At 37.3% G+C, this 15,301-nt stretch overlaps 1 protein-coding gene across 1 annotated transcript in view; it reads right to left on the bottom strand.

The window, feature by feature from the left end:
- AGMO (alkylglycerol monooxygenase) overlaps window positions 1–15,301 on the bottom strand; it is a 190,213-nt gene that overhangs the window by 72,025 nt on the left and 102,887 nt on the right. Inside the window, exons 9-11 of the mRNA XM_081343001.1 lie at window positions 13,438–13,572; window positions 12,410–12,526; window positions 976–1,058 (exon numbers count right to left, since the gene is read on the bottom strand). Coding sequence (XP_081199127.1) covers window positions 976–1,058; window positions 12,410–12,526; window positions 13,438–13,572 — 335 coding nt within the window. The remainder of the gene's footprint in view (window positions 1–975; window positions 1,059–12,409; window positions 12,527–13,437; window positions 13,573–15,301) is intronic.

Below are 15,301 nucleotides of genomic sequence, written 5' to 3'. Positions count from 1 at the left end.
CATACGTGTTTATACACTACAATATTAAACTAAAGTTAGGTCCTTTTTAAGTATTTTGGAGAAGCTCCTAGCATATTATTCAAAAGCCAAATATCTACACATTTCTGTCCTTTAGATCATGGGTCCCTAACCCCCAGTCTGCAGCCCATTGGCCACCAGGCTGCAGAAGCGAAGTGTATGAAACTCCATTTGCACATGCGTGGACTTAGGTTGCATGCATGGAATCATCTCCTCCCCACAGACTCTGCCACCACTGCCAGTCCGCAGAGCTACTTTAGGTAACAAAAAACAGAATCAACAACTGTGAGTCTCATAAACTATGGACAGTATTTAGTAGTTACAGTCTGCTAGCATAAAGCACCATGTGTTAATAAGACACTTTATTTTCATTCTAATAAAAGAGTAAGATCTAATTCTTTAGTTCTGTTGGTGCAAGAACTTGTATAAACAGTTCCATAAATATCTCAATGACTCTGTACACTTAATCTGTTGCTGAACCTCATCAAATTCTTGTGGAATCCCAGGTAAGGATGGAAAAACTTCATCTGTAGTACTGCATTGTCTCATAGTCCTAGACTTAATGTCTCATGTTCCTAGATTCTTCAAGAAAACAGCTATGTCAGTTTTAAATTATGTAAGAAAACACTTCATTATTGTTCTCCTCAGGTAGACAGTTTGCATTTAATTTTTAAATTAAAATTTCCTAGTGGCAACAGACATCGCTAAGCATTCAGCACTAAGACATTTGTTTTACTCCCTCCTCTATTGACACCTAGACAAAAAAAATCAGAATCTTATTGATGCATTATTTTCACTTTCACTATTATTCAGGAGAGACATATAAAATATTTCTCTGTTTAAATCACAAAATATCACTTTGACATTTGTCCTCTGTGTGATTTTAGCACCAGAAGAAACTATTTTGGCAGTTAGAATGCTTTTAGTGTCTAACAAACGGATGCAGAAATTGCCTACCTTTGGTCCATAAGGAAACCAATGGAGGTCAATGTCAGGACAATGTAGCCAACTCTCATGAGAAGAGTTACCTGTGATAACGTCTGTTAAAACAACAAGCAGACAAATTACTCATTTAGGTTAGCTCTCTGGAGAGATATTGTGTTCTAAACTTCCCAGTGAGATAGTCTGAACTTTCAGTCTCAATTATATGAGTTTGTTACTGTCTGCTTTTTGAGTAGTTTGATACTTTAAACTTTACAACTGTAAATCCACTGCAGATTCTCTATTCCTCCTTCATGTCTTTAAGTTTCAAAGCTGAAGGTTACAAAAATTGGATATTTTCCTCCAAATAATTCTTTGCACAATATTACTCTTGAAAATAATTCTTTCACTCTTATTATGGTTTATTCTCCTGACATTATTTGAACCTTTAGTGACCTGAAACAAAGTGGTAGACCTGTTTTCTAAATAAATATCATATCACATATCTGCCTCCTTTCTCCAGCTTTTCTCTTAGTAGCACTAGATCTTTATATTTTCCAATCTGCATTCTCTGGAGAATTTTAGCAACCGGAAAAAAAAATATCCTGGTAAAAGGAGGGGTGGAAGTATGGAAAGAAAATAAGTCAGACAGTTTAATGTCATATGTATTTTTATGCTTCTTAGCTATTCAATATATTAAATAATAGTATTAAATAATATTATTTGAATCTGGACTCTTCATATTTGAATCAAGTGGAATATTAAACTTATTCAGTTCAATTCAGACACTGGTTATAATATACAAATGGAAAAATGGGAAATATGCGGTTAAAAGGATTGAAATTTGTGCTACATTATAGATTTTTTATAAAATGCTGTACTGTTGGCAGAAAAATAATCTAGAATGTATAAAGAATGTGAACAACAGGACTATCTGTCATTTTACAATCACTCAGGAGTCACAATGGCCTTGGATGGATGATTTATGGCCATCGTAAAATGTGATCACATGACCATATTTCAGGCATTTCGCAAACAGCTCACCTTGATGACTGGTTGCAGCATTGCATGGTCATGTGACTGTGATTTGTGATTTTTTTTTTGCCAGCTTCTAGTAAAAAAAAGGCTTATGCAGAAGAATATGGCATTCGTTTAATGACCACTGCAAAAAATGTCACATGGGTACTTCGACTTATGACCGCAATAAATTATGATTGGAGTTTGGGTCCCAATTGTGTTTGTAAGTTGAAGACTTCCTATAAAGGTTAATATTTAACTGAATTTTGGGACAGTTGGATAAACAGTTTGAAAAAAATCCATGTAACATTGTTTTTATAAATGATAACTGCAGCAAGATTATTATATGTACAGCAGAAATATTTGCCAATATCTACAATGAGGAATGATTGGTGAAAATAACAGAATTTTCTAAAATGGTTAAATTAAATTGTTTGATTAGAAAAAAGATAATATCTATATTTATTAGTGACTGGAATCCCTTAAAATGTTTTGTTTAAAATTAAAAAAAATGTACTTGTGATTTATGGTTTTGATGATTAGACAGGCAGCTTTTTGAAAGAAGACAGTCATGAACATAGTGCTGATGATTTGAAAACTATCATTTCTGAAAAGACATGGCAACTGAGAGACTGGCAATCAACAAGGAAGCTGTTGAATAGGAGCCTCAAATTCAGCAGCAGCACAAACTCTTTTTCTCTGGGTATGGAGAACTCATTAGGTCATCTGACCCAGGCCATTTGTGAGTGGGTTTGCTAAAGATTCAAAAGGCAGTCCTTATCCCCAAAGTTTTAAATTCTATTAAACTACAAAAACAGATCCTTTGCTTTAAATATGCACAGTACTTAATTTATAAGCCAACGCAAATTTCTCATTTGTGCCAACATTTTGACCACAGATCCAATTTCATACTTTCTGATAAAAGTGATGCTAAGAAGACAGTTTACTGTAATAATTATTTTCAGCATAATATAGTTACTAGCACATTTTATATAATTAAATGCACAGTGATTTAGACTAAACGTTTTTCCCTTACAGAAAAATGGAAGTTTAAATTTGGAAGCTGCTTACAATACAGGGAGTGGAATGGTTTATAGCACTGCTCAACAAAATTGGAGGAAGAAATGAATTATCATCAGTCTGGAAAACTAATACAATACAAAGGCAAACATAGGTACATCACTGTTCAAAGTAGAAGCTAATTTGGTATTCTGCTATATGATGAACATTTTTGAAAATATGCTTCTGATATTTCAATACTTAGCCAAACCACTGTGGTTTTATCAAGAATTGTGAAACTGATGTAATATATGTTACCTGTCTACTGAGAACAAGAAGGGGAAAAACCCTATACACCAACATATAAGTATGTGACCTCACACATTTCCTTGGATATCAGTTAGATTATACCATTTACCTAAGACCTGAATCTACTGGCTACAACTACTGTACTGTAATGTTACCAGCTTAATAACAAATGCTGAAACAATAAAAGAGAATATTTGTAGGTCAGGGTTGAAATGAGAGGTTCTTGGTGCAGTCCAAACTAGGTTGTTTTTTTGCATACATTTCATTATCCAAACTAGGTAACATCATCAGTACTAGCACTCATCATCACTAGCACTGATAATACCATTATCAATAACTAGTTTTGATAATGAAACATCTACAAGAAAACTACCAAGGTCAAAGAGCACCAGGGACCCTTCAGTGCTGAAACACTTTTTCTATCTATACTGGTGTCCATAAGGAATCCACATTCTGACTACTGCCTTCATTCCTGTATAGCCCTTGTGACCTTCCATCACAACACTTTTTAATGCTATATTCCTGTTGATGTTATGATCAACATCAAAACATGAACATGAGCAAAACAGCTTCTAAATTGTACTATATAACAGGAGTGGATATGCATCTTCATGACTGTACTGAAGCACAGCATTAAGAAAATTGAATATCTTGAGTACAATGTCCAGACCAATAATAGAGTCAAGATAGGTAGATCCATGTTACCCAGGGTAAACATCAAATATGACTTCAAAATGTAACACACTACTGGATGACTAATAGAGATTAACGCTATTACTGATGTTCTATGCAATCTGAAAATCTCTATATACCTGAATTTTATAATTTACAAAACAGTTATCAGATAAGTGATAATAAGTGTTTCTTGAAAATAAGACATGGTCTTATTTCTTTTGTTTTTATTGTTGTTGTTGTTTTGCCTCCAAAAGAGGTACCATGTCTTATTTGGGAGGGGGGTTTCCACTCATCTCACAGCGGCAGCACCACTAGCCCGGCCGAAGGAGCAACTTCATTCTGTAGCTGAGAAAAGAGCTCGAACCTGCATTTTGCATGGTTCATATAAGTTGTAAACCAATAGGTAGGTGAATACGGGCCTTTTTTTCTCTGTCTTTAATTTTTAAACAAGATATGAGAAGAGGATGATATGCTTATTTCAGACCTTTTATCAATAATATCAGAACAATATAATTTCAAATTCAGAAATTCTATTGACTGTTGTCATATGTCCTTGTATTGCCCTATCTGAAAATATTTCATATCTATATTATGCTTTAATAAAGCTTTTCAGCTTTACCTCATTTCTGTGTCTACTGCTTTTGAATCCATTAACCTCCTACCTGCCTTTAGTTTTGTTTTATTCAAAGCAAAATCCAAACTTTTGCATTCAGTAAAGAATTATAAAACAACTCTTATTTTTGCATTTTTTTCAAATCAAGAAGTTGATACTTAGCTTATTTATTTTTCTCCTGCCAAATAAATCCATTCCAGTTTTTCTGCTAGATACCATCAATTGCAGTTTTGGTATCACAAGCCATATTTAGTGAAACAAAACTGTTTCCAACAATATCACATGCATAGCCAGTGATTCATTGTCAGCATCCACCTTTCCTTACTAAGACCAAAAATGGTCAGAATTAATTGAAATTTACGTCCTGGTGAGAAGAAAAGGACATAGAACCAGATCTGAAAGAAAACTAAACTGAACATTTCTTGCTGTCTCAAACTATTAAGTTTCAAGATATTTCCATCTAATATAATTTGAAATAGAGTCATATCCTTTTAGAAATCAGTGGAGGTTTTTTTTTTTTCCATTGGGCTTTTATTTAAACCTGTTTATGGAAGAATCATCTACCCAAATGTGTGCGGGGGTTTGATCCAAATATTTTTTTTCTGTGTTTCTTATTTTGTCCAAGAAAAACATTTCATGCTGAGATGAACTTCATGGACAGAAAAAAACATTATGTGTTTGTGTGTAACAGCAAAGATAAAGTCACTATAGTAATGAGAATTATAAAATTATATACTGTTTCAAGTGCTTCATAGAATGGAACATATGTCTAAAAATGAGGAAAACAGTTGTTTCTATATATGGACCAATGCCATATTTGTGACATAGCCAAGCAAAAAGCTCCAGTTGTGTCTACGGGCATTTCATAATTCATTGTAGTGGAAAATTGATATTGAAGATGTATGCCAAGTTATATTATTCACATACATGCTTTATTTCCACAATAGTTCTAGATTTTTTGCCACATAGATTTCTGTCTAGCTTGTCTCTCTAACTTGCCTAGGCCAAGAATCCTAAAATGTTGATTCTTATGCAGTTTTCCCATTATTTTCTAATACTATTCTTCTGAACAATTATTGCCTGCTTTGTATTTATCACTGGTCTACATTCTGCAGTACTATTAAATTGATGTTATCTGTCCAAGCAAGGTTCTTCTTAACCACAGCAGGAGAAAGCAATGGTCCTCTCTCAAGAGTTTTTCTTACTGACCAGGATAAGCCATCCTAAGATTAAATCCCAGCAACTAAATTATATAAGCCAGATATCTGACTCCCTGCCCTTAACCCAACAGGAGGCAGCAGGAGTTTCCTTAAGAACTTGTTTAAGAGCAGAACATAAAAAGATGGAGCAATACAGAAGTACTTGGTTACACAAAGACAAATGAATCAGGTAGGACTATTCAAAACTAATTGACTGAAATAAAGGGAGCCTTATTAGAGCTAGCTATGTTAGAATAAAGTAAAATAATTGTAGCAATCTGACCATGGTAAATCCAGTGCAACTTGTTTATCACTAAGGGTCTGCCTTGATTCCCAGAACATCAAACATTGTCATAAAATTTTAAAAAAACCTGGCATTTTATTCTGGATTTTCTCTAGACATTTCCATTCTATTAGTCCTCCCATGGTATCAATACACTTTCTGTCAACCTTCAAATGATTTTGGCTGCAGCCATCTTTGCTTCATTTTCAGTTGCCCCAGTAATGGGAGGGGGGAAATGTATTCTTTAGTTTAGATATAACAATAGGTTGTTCTGTGGGAACCAACGTCAAGTTACCTAAATTTTGGCGGACTAAAACTTCTGCTAGAAAGCCTGCCAAAGCAGTTAATTAGGGATTATGATTTATGACACATTGCAGGGAAGGGAAGTTCAACTTGAAACTTTGTAACCAGTGGGTGGGAGCTTCAGACTTGGTTTCACCTTTGTTCATGCCAATACTATATAGTCATTAAAAGTGTTCTTTAAGGAAGAATATTGTCTCAAGAGTTCTTTTATTTTCTCTGGTCTCATCTATTGGAACCTGACTTTAAACCAAGTCTCAAAAAAAAAAAAAAACCTCCAAACCAAGGGGTCCTGAGCCCAGTTGCTTACCTAACCTCTAGGAGGACAATAAAGACTCAGGGATGATTGCAGAGATGGAAAAGAAGGGGGAGTCAATCTCGAGCTTCAGAGCGGTGGCAGTAGATGGAGTGCAGGCTGCTACCCAGGTGGAGATGCGGTCTTCACAACCAGAGCAAGACAAAGAACCAAGAGGTCCCATCAAAGAGGCTGACACAGAGAAGAAGCGTTCATCCTTGGAGGGATCTGGCAGTCGGATGCTGCCCTGCCACTTAAGAGTACATTGAAAGCTGCAGAGGTCGAATTCCCACTGATCTTGTGCCAGGGTTTCTGTTCATCTGTGATGATGAAGGCAAAATGACTGGCTGCTTGGGACAAGTCAGGGGAATGGAAGTACCAGATTGCTATCCACAGCCACTCGGTCGAATGTCTGAGGGAGAGGTTTGACAGGCTGGAGATGGGTGAAGAAGGACAGGCCACGCACCAGGTAGTCTGAGGTGAGTGAGAAGACAGGCAGCCCTGTGAGCCTCTACCACCCCAATGAAGTCCCAGTCCTGTAGCGGTGGCAAGGGCCGCCTCCCCACTGCTGAAGCCGGACCTAATGTTGAGTTCAGTGCATTGGTGGAGCCCTGACAGTTACTGACGCCACACTAGTCCAGATCGACCCAAGTGACAGGTCGTACAACCTGAAAATGACATCCACATTTGGATGTCATCCACCTGAAGCAGACAGGTTGGTCCATAAGAGAATACATAAGACAATTTCAAAGAGTGGTGGGACTGATCAGGCACTGGCCTGAGCAGTCTTTGATCCACCACTTCAAGGCAGGACTGGACCACGATCTGTTCCAGACGTGCATCTGCAGGGGGGATCCTGATTAGCTCCAGGATTGGTATCGCTTGGCTATGAACCTAGATGTTGAGCTGACACAGTACCATAAACCTGCACCTTCAGGACCCTGACCAAGATGAGATCCAGTAAGATGCCAAACTTCACAATGCCGCCCATCAGTCATGGCGTCTAGACCCTACAGAGCTCCTGCAGGATCTCAAATCAAATGTTTCAGATGTGGGCAACTCGGGCACTGAGCAGCAGACTGTCTGGTCACTTACTCACCACCAAGAAGTGCGACCACAGCTCCAGAGAAACCAAATAGACCACCTTGGCCAACGTGACAGAAGTTGAATTGGACCAGCCAGGGGCAAGTTGTACAAGTCACCTCTCCTTCTCCGGAGAGGAATGAACATTCAACTGAACAGCTGCCTGCACCTGATCCATACCACGCGATGATGAATGAGAAGACAACCCAATGGTAAGTGACCTTATCCTACCTTTTACCCTCTCCACAAGACTTCTAGTTCCTAAGTCCACAGCCTAGATGGACATGAGTGTTTTAGAGGATTCAGGTTCAACCCGTTGTCTAATTAACCTCCCCATGGTTCTCAAGCTATACATCAGAGAGAAGCAGCTGCCGCAACTCATGCAGTTCAAACAAGCCAATGGGACTCTTATAGGAGGAGCCCCGGCCACCCACTTGATTGAACTAGTTTGCCGAGAGATAGGGGAGCATTGGGAACTCATCCATTTTGTGGTGATCCCAAAGATAATGGAGGCTGTGATTCTGGGGTTAGCCTGGCTTGACAAGTGGTGCCTGATAATCTGGTGGGAGGATGGAGTGAGAACACTAAGGCTAGTGACGGGACCCACTCCCCCTCCCCAAACCAGCAGCCAAATTGAAAGCCAAGGACAAGGAAAGCCAAGTCTAAAAAATTCTGTGAACTCCCCACCCGGGGATCTGCTTATCCCAAGTTAATATCAGGATCTTACAAAGGTATTCAGTGAGGAGGAATGCAACATTCTACCCACCCTCCACTGAGAGACTGACTGCACAATTGAGATCCTGCCAGGAGCCGAAAATGTACTTGATGACCCCCCCACACCTTGAATTCAATGAGCTGAGAACATACATTGATAAGAATTTACTCAGAGGGTTCATCGAGCCAGCAAAGTCCCAAGTAGCTGCCCCGGTACTATATAAAGAAAAGATGGGTCGATGAGGCTATGCGTAACTATGAACAGTTAAGCGGGGTCAATGTAGAGAACATGTACCCCCTCCCTTTAATGAAAGATATGCTGGCCCATTTGGCAAAAGGGCGATTTTTTTTTACCAAATTAGATCTAAGGTAGGCGTGCTACGAAGTAAGAATCAAAGAAGGAGATAAATAGAAAACTGCTTTTAATAGCTCTCTGGGAAGTTTCCAATTCAAAGTCATGCCTTTTGGTGTGCAGGGAACCCCAGCAGTATTCATGCAATTGATAAATCAGGTGCTGTATGATCGTTTGCATAAAGAGGTCTTAGTCTACTTTGATGTCATCCTCATCTACACTGAGACCATGGCAGAACATGTCAAACTAGTGTTTGAAGTACTCAAAAAACTGTTAAGCACTAAGTTTATGCAAAACTCTCAAAATGTGAGTTCCATCGAACTCGTTTGGACTATCTGGGGTATAGAATTTCCAGCAAAGGCATTGAGATGGACCCAGCCAAAGTGAAAGCGGTATTAGAGTGGCAACCCCCCCACACCCGAAAACAACTCCAAAGTTTTCTGGGATTTGCAAACTTTTAACGACAATTCATTCCCTCTTTCGCCAAAATAGCTCTGCCAATTACAGAACTATTAAAGACAGGGAAGAACGAGGGAAGCCCCGACCCTGCCAAACCCTGCCTTGGTGCCAAGCAAGTGCCAATCAGCTTTTGAGAATTTAAAGAGACTGTTTGCAGCAGAACCTGTTCTCAAACACCCTAACCACAAGGAACAATTCATCATCCAAGCTGATACGAGTGATGTGGCTGTAGGGGCTGTTCTCTTGCAAAGAAATGAGAAGGGGGAGTTACAGCCCTGCACCTAAACTTCCAAAAAATTAACCGAAACAGTAGGGGAGAAAGAGGTTTTCTCTGTGCGGTGGGCACTGCTCACCTGGCATCACTTTCCCGAAAGGGGCAACTTGTTGTTTGAAGTGTGGACTGATCATAAGAATCTAGAGGCATTGAAAATACCCCCGTAAACTGTTCCCTAAACAAGTCCACTGGGCTCAGTATTTTAACCATTTCAATTTCACAATTTCACAATTTCAAAGTACATCCTAGAGGGGAAGAATATCCTAGCTGATGCCCTGTCCAGACTGCCCCAGTACAAAAGGCTGTGTGAGGAAATTGTGAATCCCATCATCTTACAACCACAGTCAAATTCTCAAATAACTATGGGGGAGGGCAGCCACAGGCAAATCCACCTGAACCTGACAGCCCGCTGATGAAAAGGTTAAAAGAAGAATTGAAAACCGACTCCTGGTTCCAGGAAAACAGTACCCTAACTTTTCAGAGCAGATTAGCCTCGAAAGGGTCAAAACTGTATCTACCAGACACCCTTAGAATTCAGTCCCTCTAGCACAATCACAACAGCAAGCAAGCTGGTCACTTTGGATACTTAAAAACTTTACATTTAATTAGAAGGCAATTTTGGTGGCCAGATTTGAAGAAAAATGTTGAAAATTATGTAAAGAGCTGTGCAATGTGTGTTACAATGAAAAGATGCCCCAGTAAAACACCTGGGCTATTGCAGCAAGTAGAAGATCCGTCCCAACCTTGGGAAGAGATTGCTAGGGACTTTATTGTGGAATCACGAAAAAGTAGGGGAAATACAGTAATATGGACTGTGATTGATCTTTTTTCAAAGCAAGCTCACTTCAATGCCTGCTCCGGTCTCCCCTCCTCAAGGAAACTAGCAGGAATGCTTCTCAAGCATATCTACCAACTCCATGGAGCTCCAAAATAGATTATTTCAGATACTGAGGAGCAATTCACTGCAAAGTTTTGGAGAGACTTTCTTAAACTTATTGGGTCCATGCAGGACTGTCATCTGCTTTTCCTCCATCTACGAATGGGGCTGCTGAAAAATCTAACGCAATGGTGGAACAATACATCAGATGTTATGTTGATTACCAGCAAACAAACTGGGCTGACTTCCTTCCCTTTGTCAAAGTAGCTTACAATAACACAGTGCATAGCAGCACTGGACTCACTCCTTTTAAGATAGCTACCAGCAAGGAGTTCATACCCATGCCTGAGCTCCCTCAGGACCCTCCCATTTCTCAAATTTTAGAAAGCTGTTTGGGACAATGCAAAAGCGGCTCTAATAAAAGCCTAAAAACTTACAAAGAATAGGCAGACACGAAAAGAGCTCCCCAGAGGCCATTTCATGTGGAGGGGAAAGTTCATCTCTCTAAAAACTACCTAAGACTCAAGTTACCTAGTAAAAAGTTGGGACCAAAATTCCTTGCATCTTTTCCCATAGTGCGGATTATAAACCCAATCACCGTGGAATTAAAGCTCCCTCGCCTTTTAGGGAAAGTTCATCCTGTGTTCCACTGCAGCCTATTGAAACCATACAGAGTCCTCCTTGAGACCTCCTCCAAGACAGGCGCCTGGTCCCCTTATCATGGAGGGAGAGACTCCTTATGAAATAAAATGTATCTTTGATTCAAGATTATACAAGAAAAAGTTACAGAATCTGGTGCAGTGGAAAGGATACCCACTATCAGAGGCCACCTGGGTTAAAAGTACTGATGTAAAAGCTGATAGATTGATAAATAAATTTTATGATAAACATCCAAATAAGCCTAAGGTGATTCCTGATTCTAACTCCTTTTCTGCCCATAGAATTTCTCTCTTCTCTAGAGGATCCGACTGTCAACCTTCAAACAATTTTGGCTGCAGCCATCTTCGCTTTGTTTTCAGTTGCCACAGTAATGGGAGGGGGGCTATGTATTCTCTTAATTTAGACATAACAATAAGTTGTTCTGTGGGAACCAACATCAAGTTACCTAAGTTTTGGCGGGCTAAAACCTCCACTAGAAAGCCCGCCAAATCAGTTAATTGGAGATTGTGATTTATGACACATTGCAGGGAAGGGAAGTTCAACTTGAAACTTTCTAACCAGGGGGTGGGAACTTCAGACTTGGTTTCACCTTTGTTCATGCCAATACTATATAGCCATTAAAAGTGTTCTTTGAGGAGGAATATTGTCTCAGAGTTCTTTTATTTTCTCTGGTCTCATCTATTGGAACCATAGCACTTTCTTTGATATACTCATTTTATGAGAATTTATAAAAATAATAATTGGAATTATAGATTTTAAAAGAACAGTTAGTTCAACCAGAAAAAGCCATGAATATAGCAGGCACAGATGAATCACCTGATAATAAGCTAGCCCTAGCTCTGATTATTGCACCATGAAAAATGCCCTATATCCTCACCAGAGACATTTAATGGAGAATCTAGGAAATTTTCCGATGTCTTCAATCAGTTCACCTTATTAATGCAAGTAAAGATAGGACACAATGTTGTTAATTGAAGTAGCTAACAAATGTGCCACTTCTTACTTCTTTGAACAAATTCTACTGAATATTAATGGTTGTATACTTACTTTATCATTTGTTATAGGAAATCATAATTATACTGGTTAAGGGATGAACATAACATTAAAGCATAAGATTAAAAATTGTAGAAATGAAAAATACAAATTGCCATTTTCTTGCCATATTTAAATCATACATATATTAAAAGATAATTAGCCAATCTTTTCTCACAAGATACAGTACTACATTGTACTCTATCCTTCAACTTTTTTTCAGTTTTATTCATCAATTGTTATCAGCAATGCAAACAATTTGTATATTCTAATTTCCTTTTTCCAAAAAATCAAAGTAGCTTTTCTATGTAAAATTTAATTTTACTTACATATTTAGAAGTAGCTAAGTCAACATAAAATACCACCATTAAGGCAAAATGCATTAGTACATAGATATATATGTAGCTTGGCAATTTGCAGTTGAAAGGAACTTCCTTCCCAGTGACCTATAGTTAATGAAGAGATTATTTTTATTATTAAAATAACCAGTAATTTAAAATGCATTGTCACATATATTTTATTGATAATTTCTCTTTACCTTTATTGAAAATAATTTTCCCTGAGATATCTTTAACTGATTTATTATTTTAATCAACTCAATGGTTATTTTTGTTCTTTTCATGTCAGAAGCATCAAGGTGCTTCTGGGTTAATAGAATTAGATGATGATTTCACTGTTGCCAGGGGATGCCCAGTTGGCGGCTGCTTTCTGGTCCTTATTAATATGCCTACCAAAGTATTTATCTACTTGCATTTGCACATTTTTGAACTGCTAGGTGGGCAGGAGTTGGAGCAAATGATGAGTTTATTCCATATCATAGCAGCAGTCAGGTCTTGAACACAGCCTTTCTGACTGTTAGACCAGCATTCTAACCAGGTGAGCTACCGCATTCCCACCCAACAGTTATGCATATTTAAATAACATTTATAAATTGTTAGATGTAATCATTCCCCCAATTTTTCATTGTCTTTCTTTTTCACCAATGTCATGTTTAATGTCCATAAAGCAAGTATATTTATCAGCCTACAATACTGAAATGTTTCTATGAAATCCTGTAATTCTATGAAATCCTACCTCCCACCACATAGGAAATAAGAATAAATAAGTAGTCCTATCTGTTTACCTACCTGTTTAGGAAACAGAATTAAAATAAATAAGATATAGTTTTATGCGTCAGTGGTATTAAAATCAAAGTAATTGATTTTCAATTAAATGTGCTGAGAACTGCCAGCTAATTCTACTAAGTTCAGTGGGTTGACTTTTAGAGAACCCATACATATTAAAACAGCTTGTTTGCAAATAACCAGGGTTATAGTATCTGGAAATTACTTAAGACTTAATGGACATTTATACTTACTTCAGGAATGTCCTCAATAAGGCCAAGTCTTGGCTTGCCCGGTGCCCATCCTGGTCCCTTGAATATAACTGAAAGCTTATTGAAAAATCCAGGTGTGCTCCAAAATATATTCCACATATAAACACAATGATGAAACTGTAGGAATGAAAAACATCAAGGTTTATATTTCTCATAATTAAATGTTAATGGAAATACAAAACAAAGGAGCTTTCATTTCTCATTGTTACAAATACAATACTTGAATATAATTTTTTAGAAAACTTTGCTTGAATATTTTTGAGAAGATAAACAGTCTAAATATCCACTAGCAATTTTTGAGTCTCCAATGCTTTCTTCCCCATTCAACTAGAATGGAAATATTGATTATTATTTTTTACTTTTACTTCAATTGCGCTACTTGATTTAAGGAGGCCTAGTGATTGATATAGTGGTTAAGATACCAGGCTAGAAACTGAGACATATTGCAGTCTGATCCTAACTGGGTGACTTTAACTAATTGCTTTCTCTCTTTGCCTTAAGAAGAAAGCAACGAAATCACACACCAAAACAAAAACAACTGCAACAAAATATTTAAAACTGTTGCTTGTCAGTATGTTTTAAGGAAATAAACCAGGTTCAGAATCTATAGTTTGATTCAAGCTAGCTGAAAATAACAATAGATATCTTCAGTCTGTATCTTGTGGTCATACTATAGTAATAAAAAAGGCAGTAGACAGAGCAGATAAATGTGAAAAAATGTGCACAAAACTTACAGAAGCTAACGCATGAAACAAGCCAGACCAAAGAAAAATTGAGAAGTATGTTACAATTTTTTAAAAAACATGAAATAATGTAAAAGTGAGAAAAATCAGAAAAAGTTGGAAAGTCTTTGGTCACTGCTAAAATGACACAGTATTATGAACTATTTTGTAAAAAAAATATGTATATGCAGCCTGACTTTTTTATTATTACAGCCCATTGAATGTTGTTGGAACAAAGGTTTATTCATTCAATGGGCTAATGAAAAAGCAATATTAAATTCATGTTTAACTTACTTCTTTTCACCCTTGTGGTTCCTTCTTTAGAAAACAAATTATTTGTGACTACACACACACACACACACACACACATAACACAAAAATGTCTGCCCCATTCGGGTAATATCTATTCTGAACAAAATATTTGAAATAAATAAGTATTTAAAAGTATTCAATGTGTTATAATTCATTTGAGTATATAATTTAAAGTTCTGATAATGTAATGTAAATGACAATGTAATGTAAGATAGGCCAGTGGCTACAAGAGATCACTTATTTTATTAAAGCAATGTCATAATTATAGGCAATATCTATACTTAATCAGGGAGACAACTTTTGATGGTTGACCCAAAGGTGCTTTTTCAAAAGGCAACTAGACTTTGTTTTTCCTTGAAGACATTTTGAGTTTGATCCAAGAAGCTTCCTCAATTCTTCAGACAGAACTGAAGAAGGTTCTTGGATGAGAAGCGAAATGTCATTAAGGAAAAACAAAGAAAGTCCAGTTGCCTTCTGAAAAAGCTCCTTTGGAACAACCATGACCTGGATGACAGAGACTTTCCATAGACATTTTAATTTTTGAGAGCTTCATTAAACAAAGGCAAGACCAATATTATTTTATGCATTGTTTGTTTGTTAAATTTATTTCCCGCCTATCTTACTATGGGGCTTCCAAAATGAAATTAAAAATAAAAATAATATAAATATAATAGCAAAGCAATAAATGAATAAAGATAAACAATGAAAGTCCAATAATATGAAATGAAAAAGGTGGGCAGAAGAGGAGCAGAAAGCACAGAGAAAGGTGGGAATTAAAAGGCTGCCCTAAGAGGACAGACTAGGCAAAACAG

The sequence above is a fragment of the Vipera berus genome (assembly GCF_964194415.1).
Source record: "Vipera berus genome assembly, chromosome: Z".
In the NCBI taxonomy this organism is placed as follows: domain Eukaryota; kingdom Metazoa; phylum Chordata; class Lepidosauria; order Squamata; family Viperidae; genus Vipera; species Vipera berus.
Note: the sequence above shows the minus strand (reverse complement) of the source record. Positions and strands in the feature narration are given on the sequence as shown.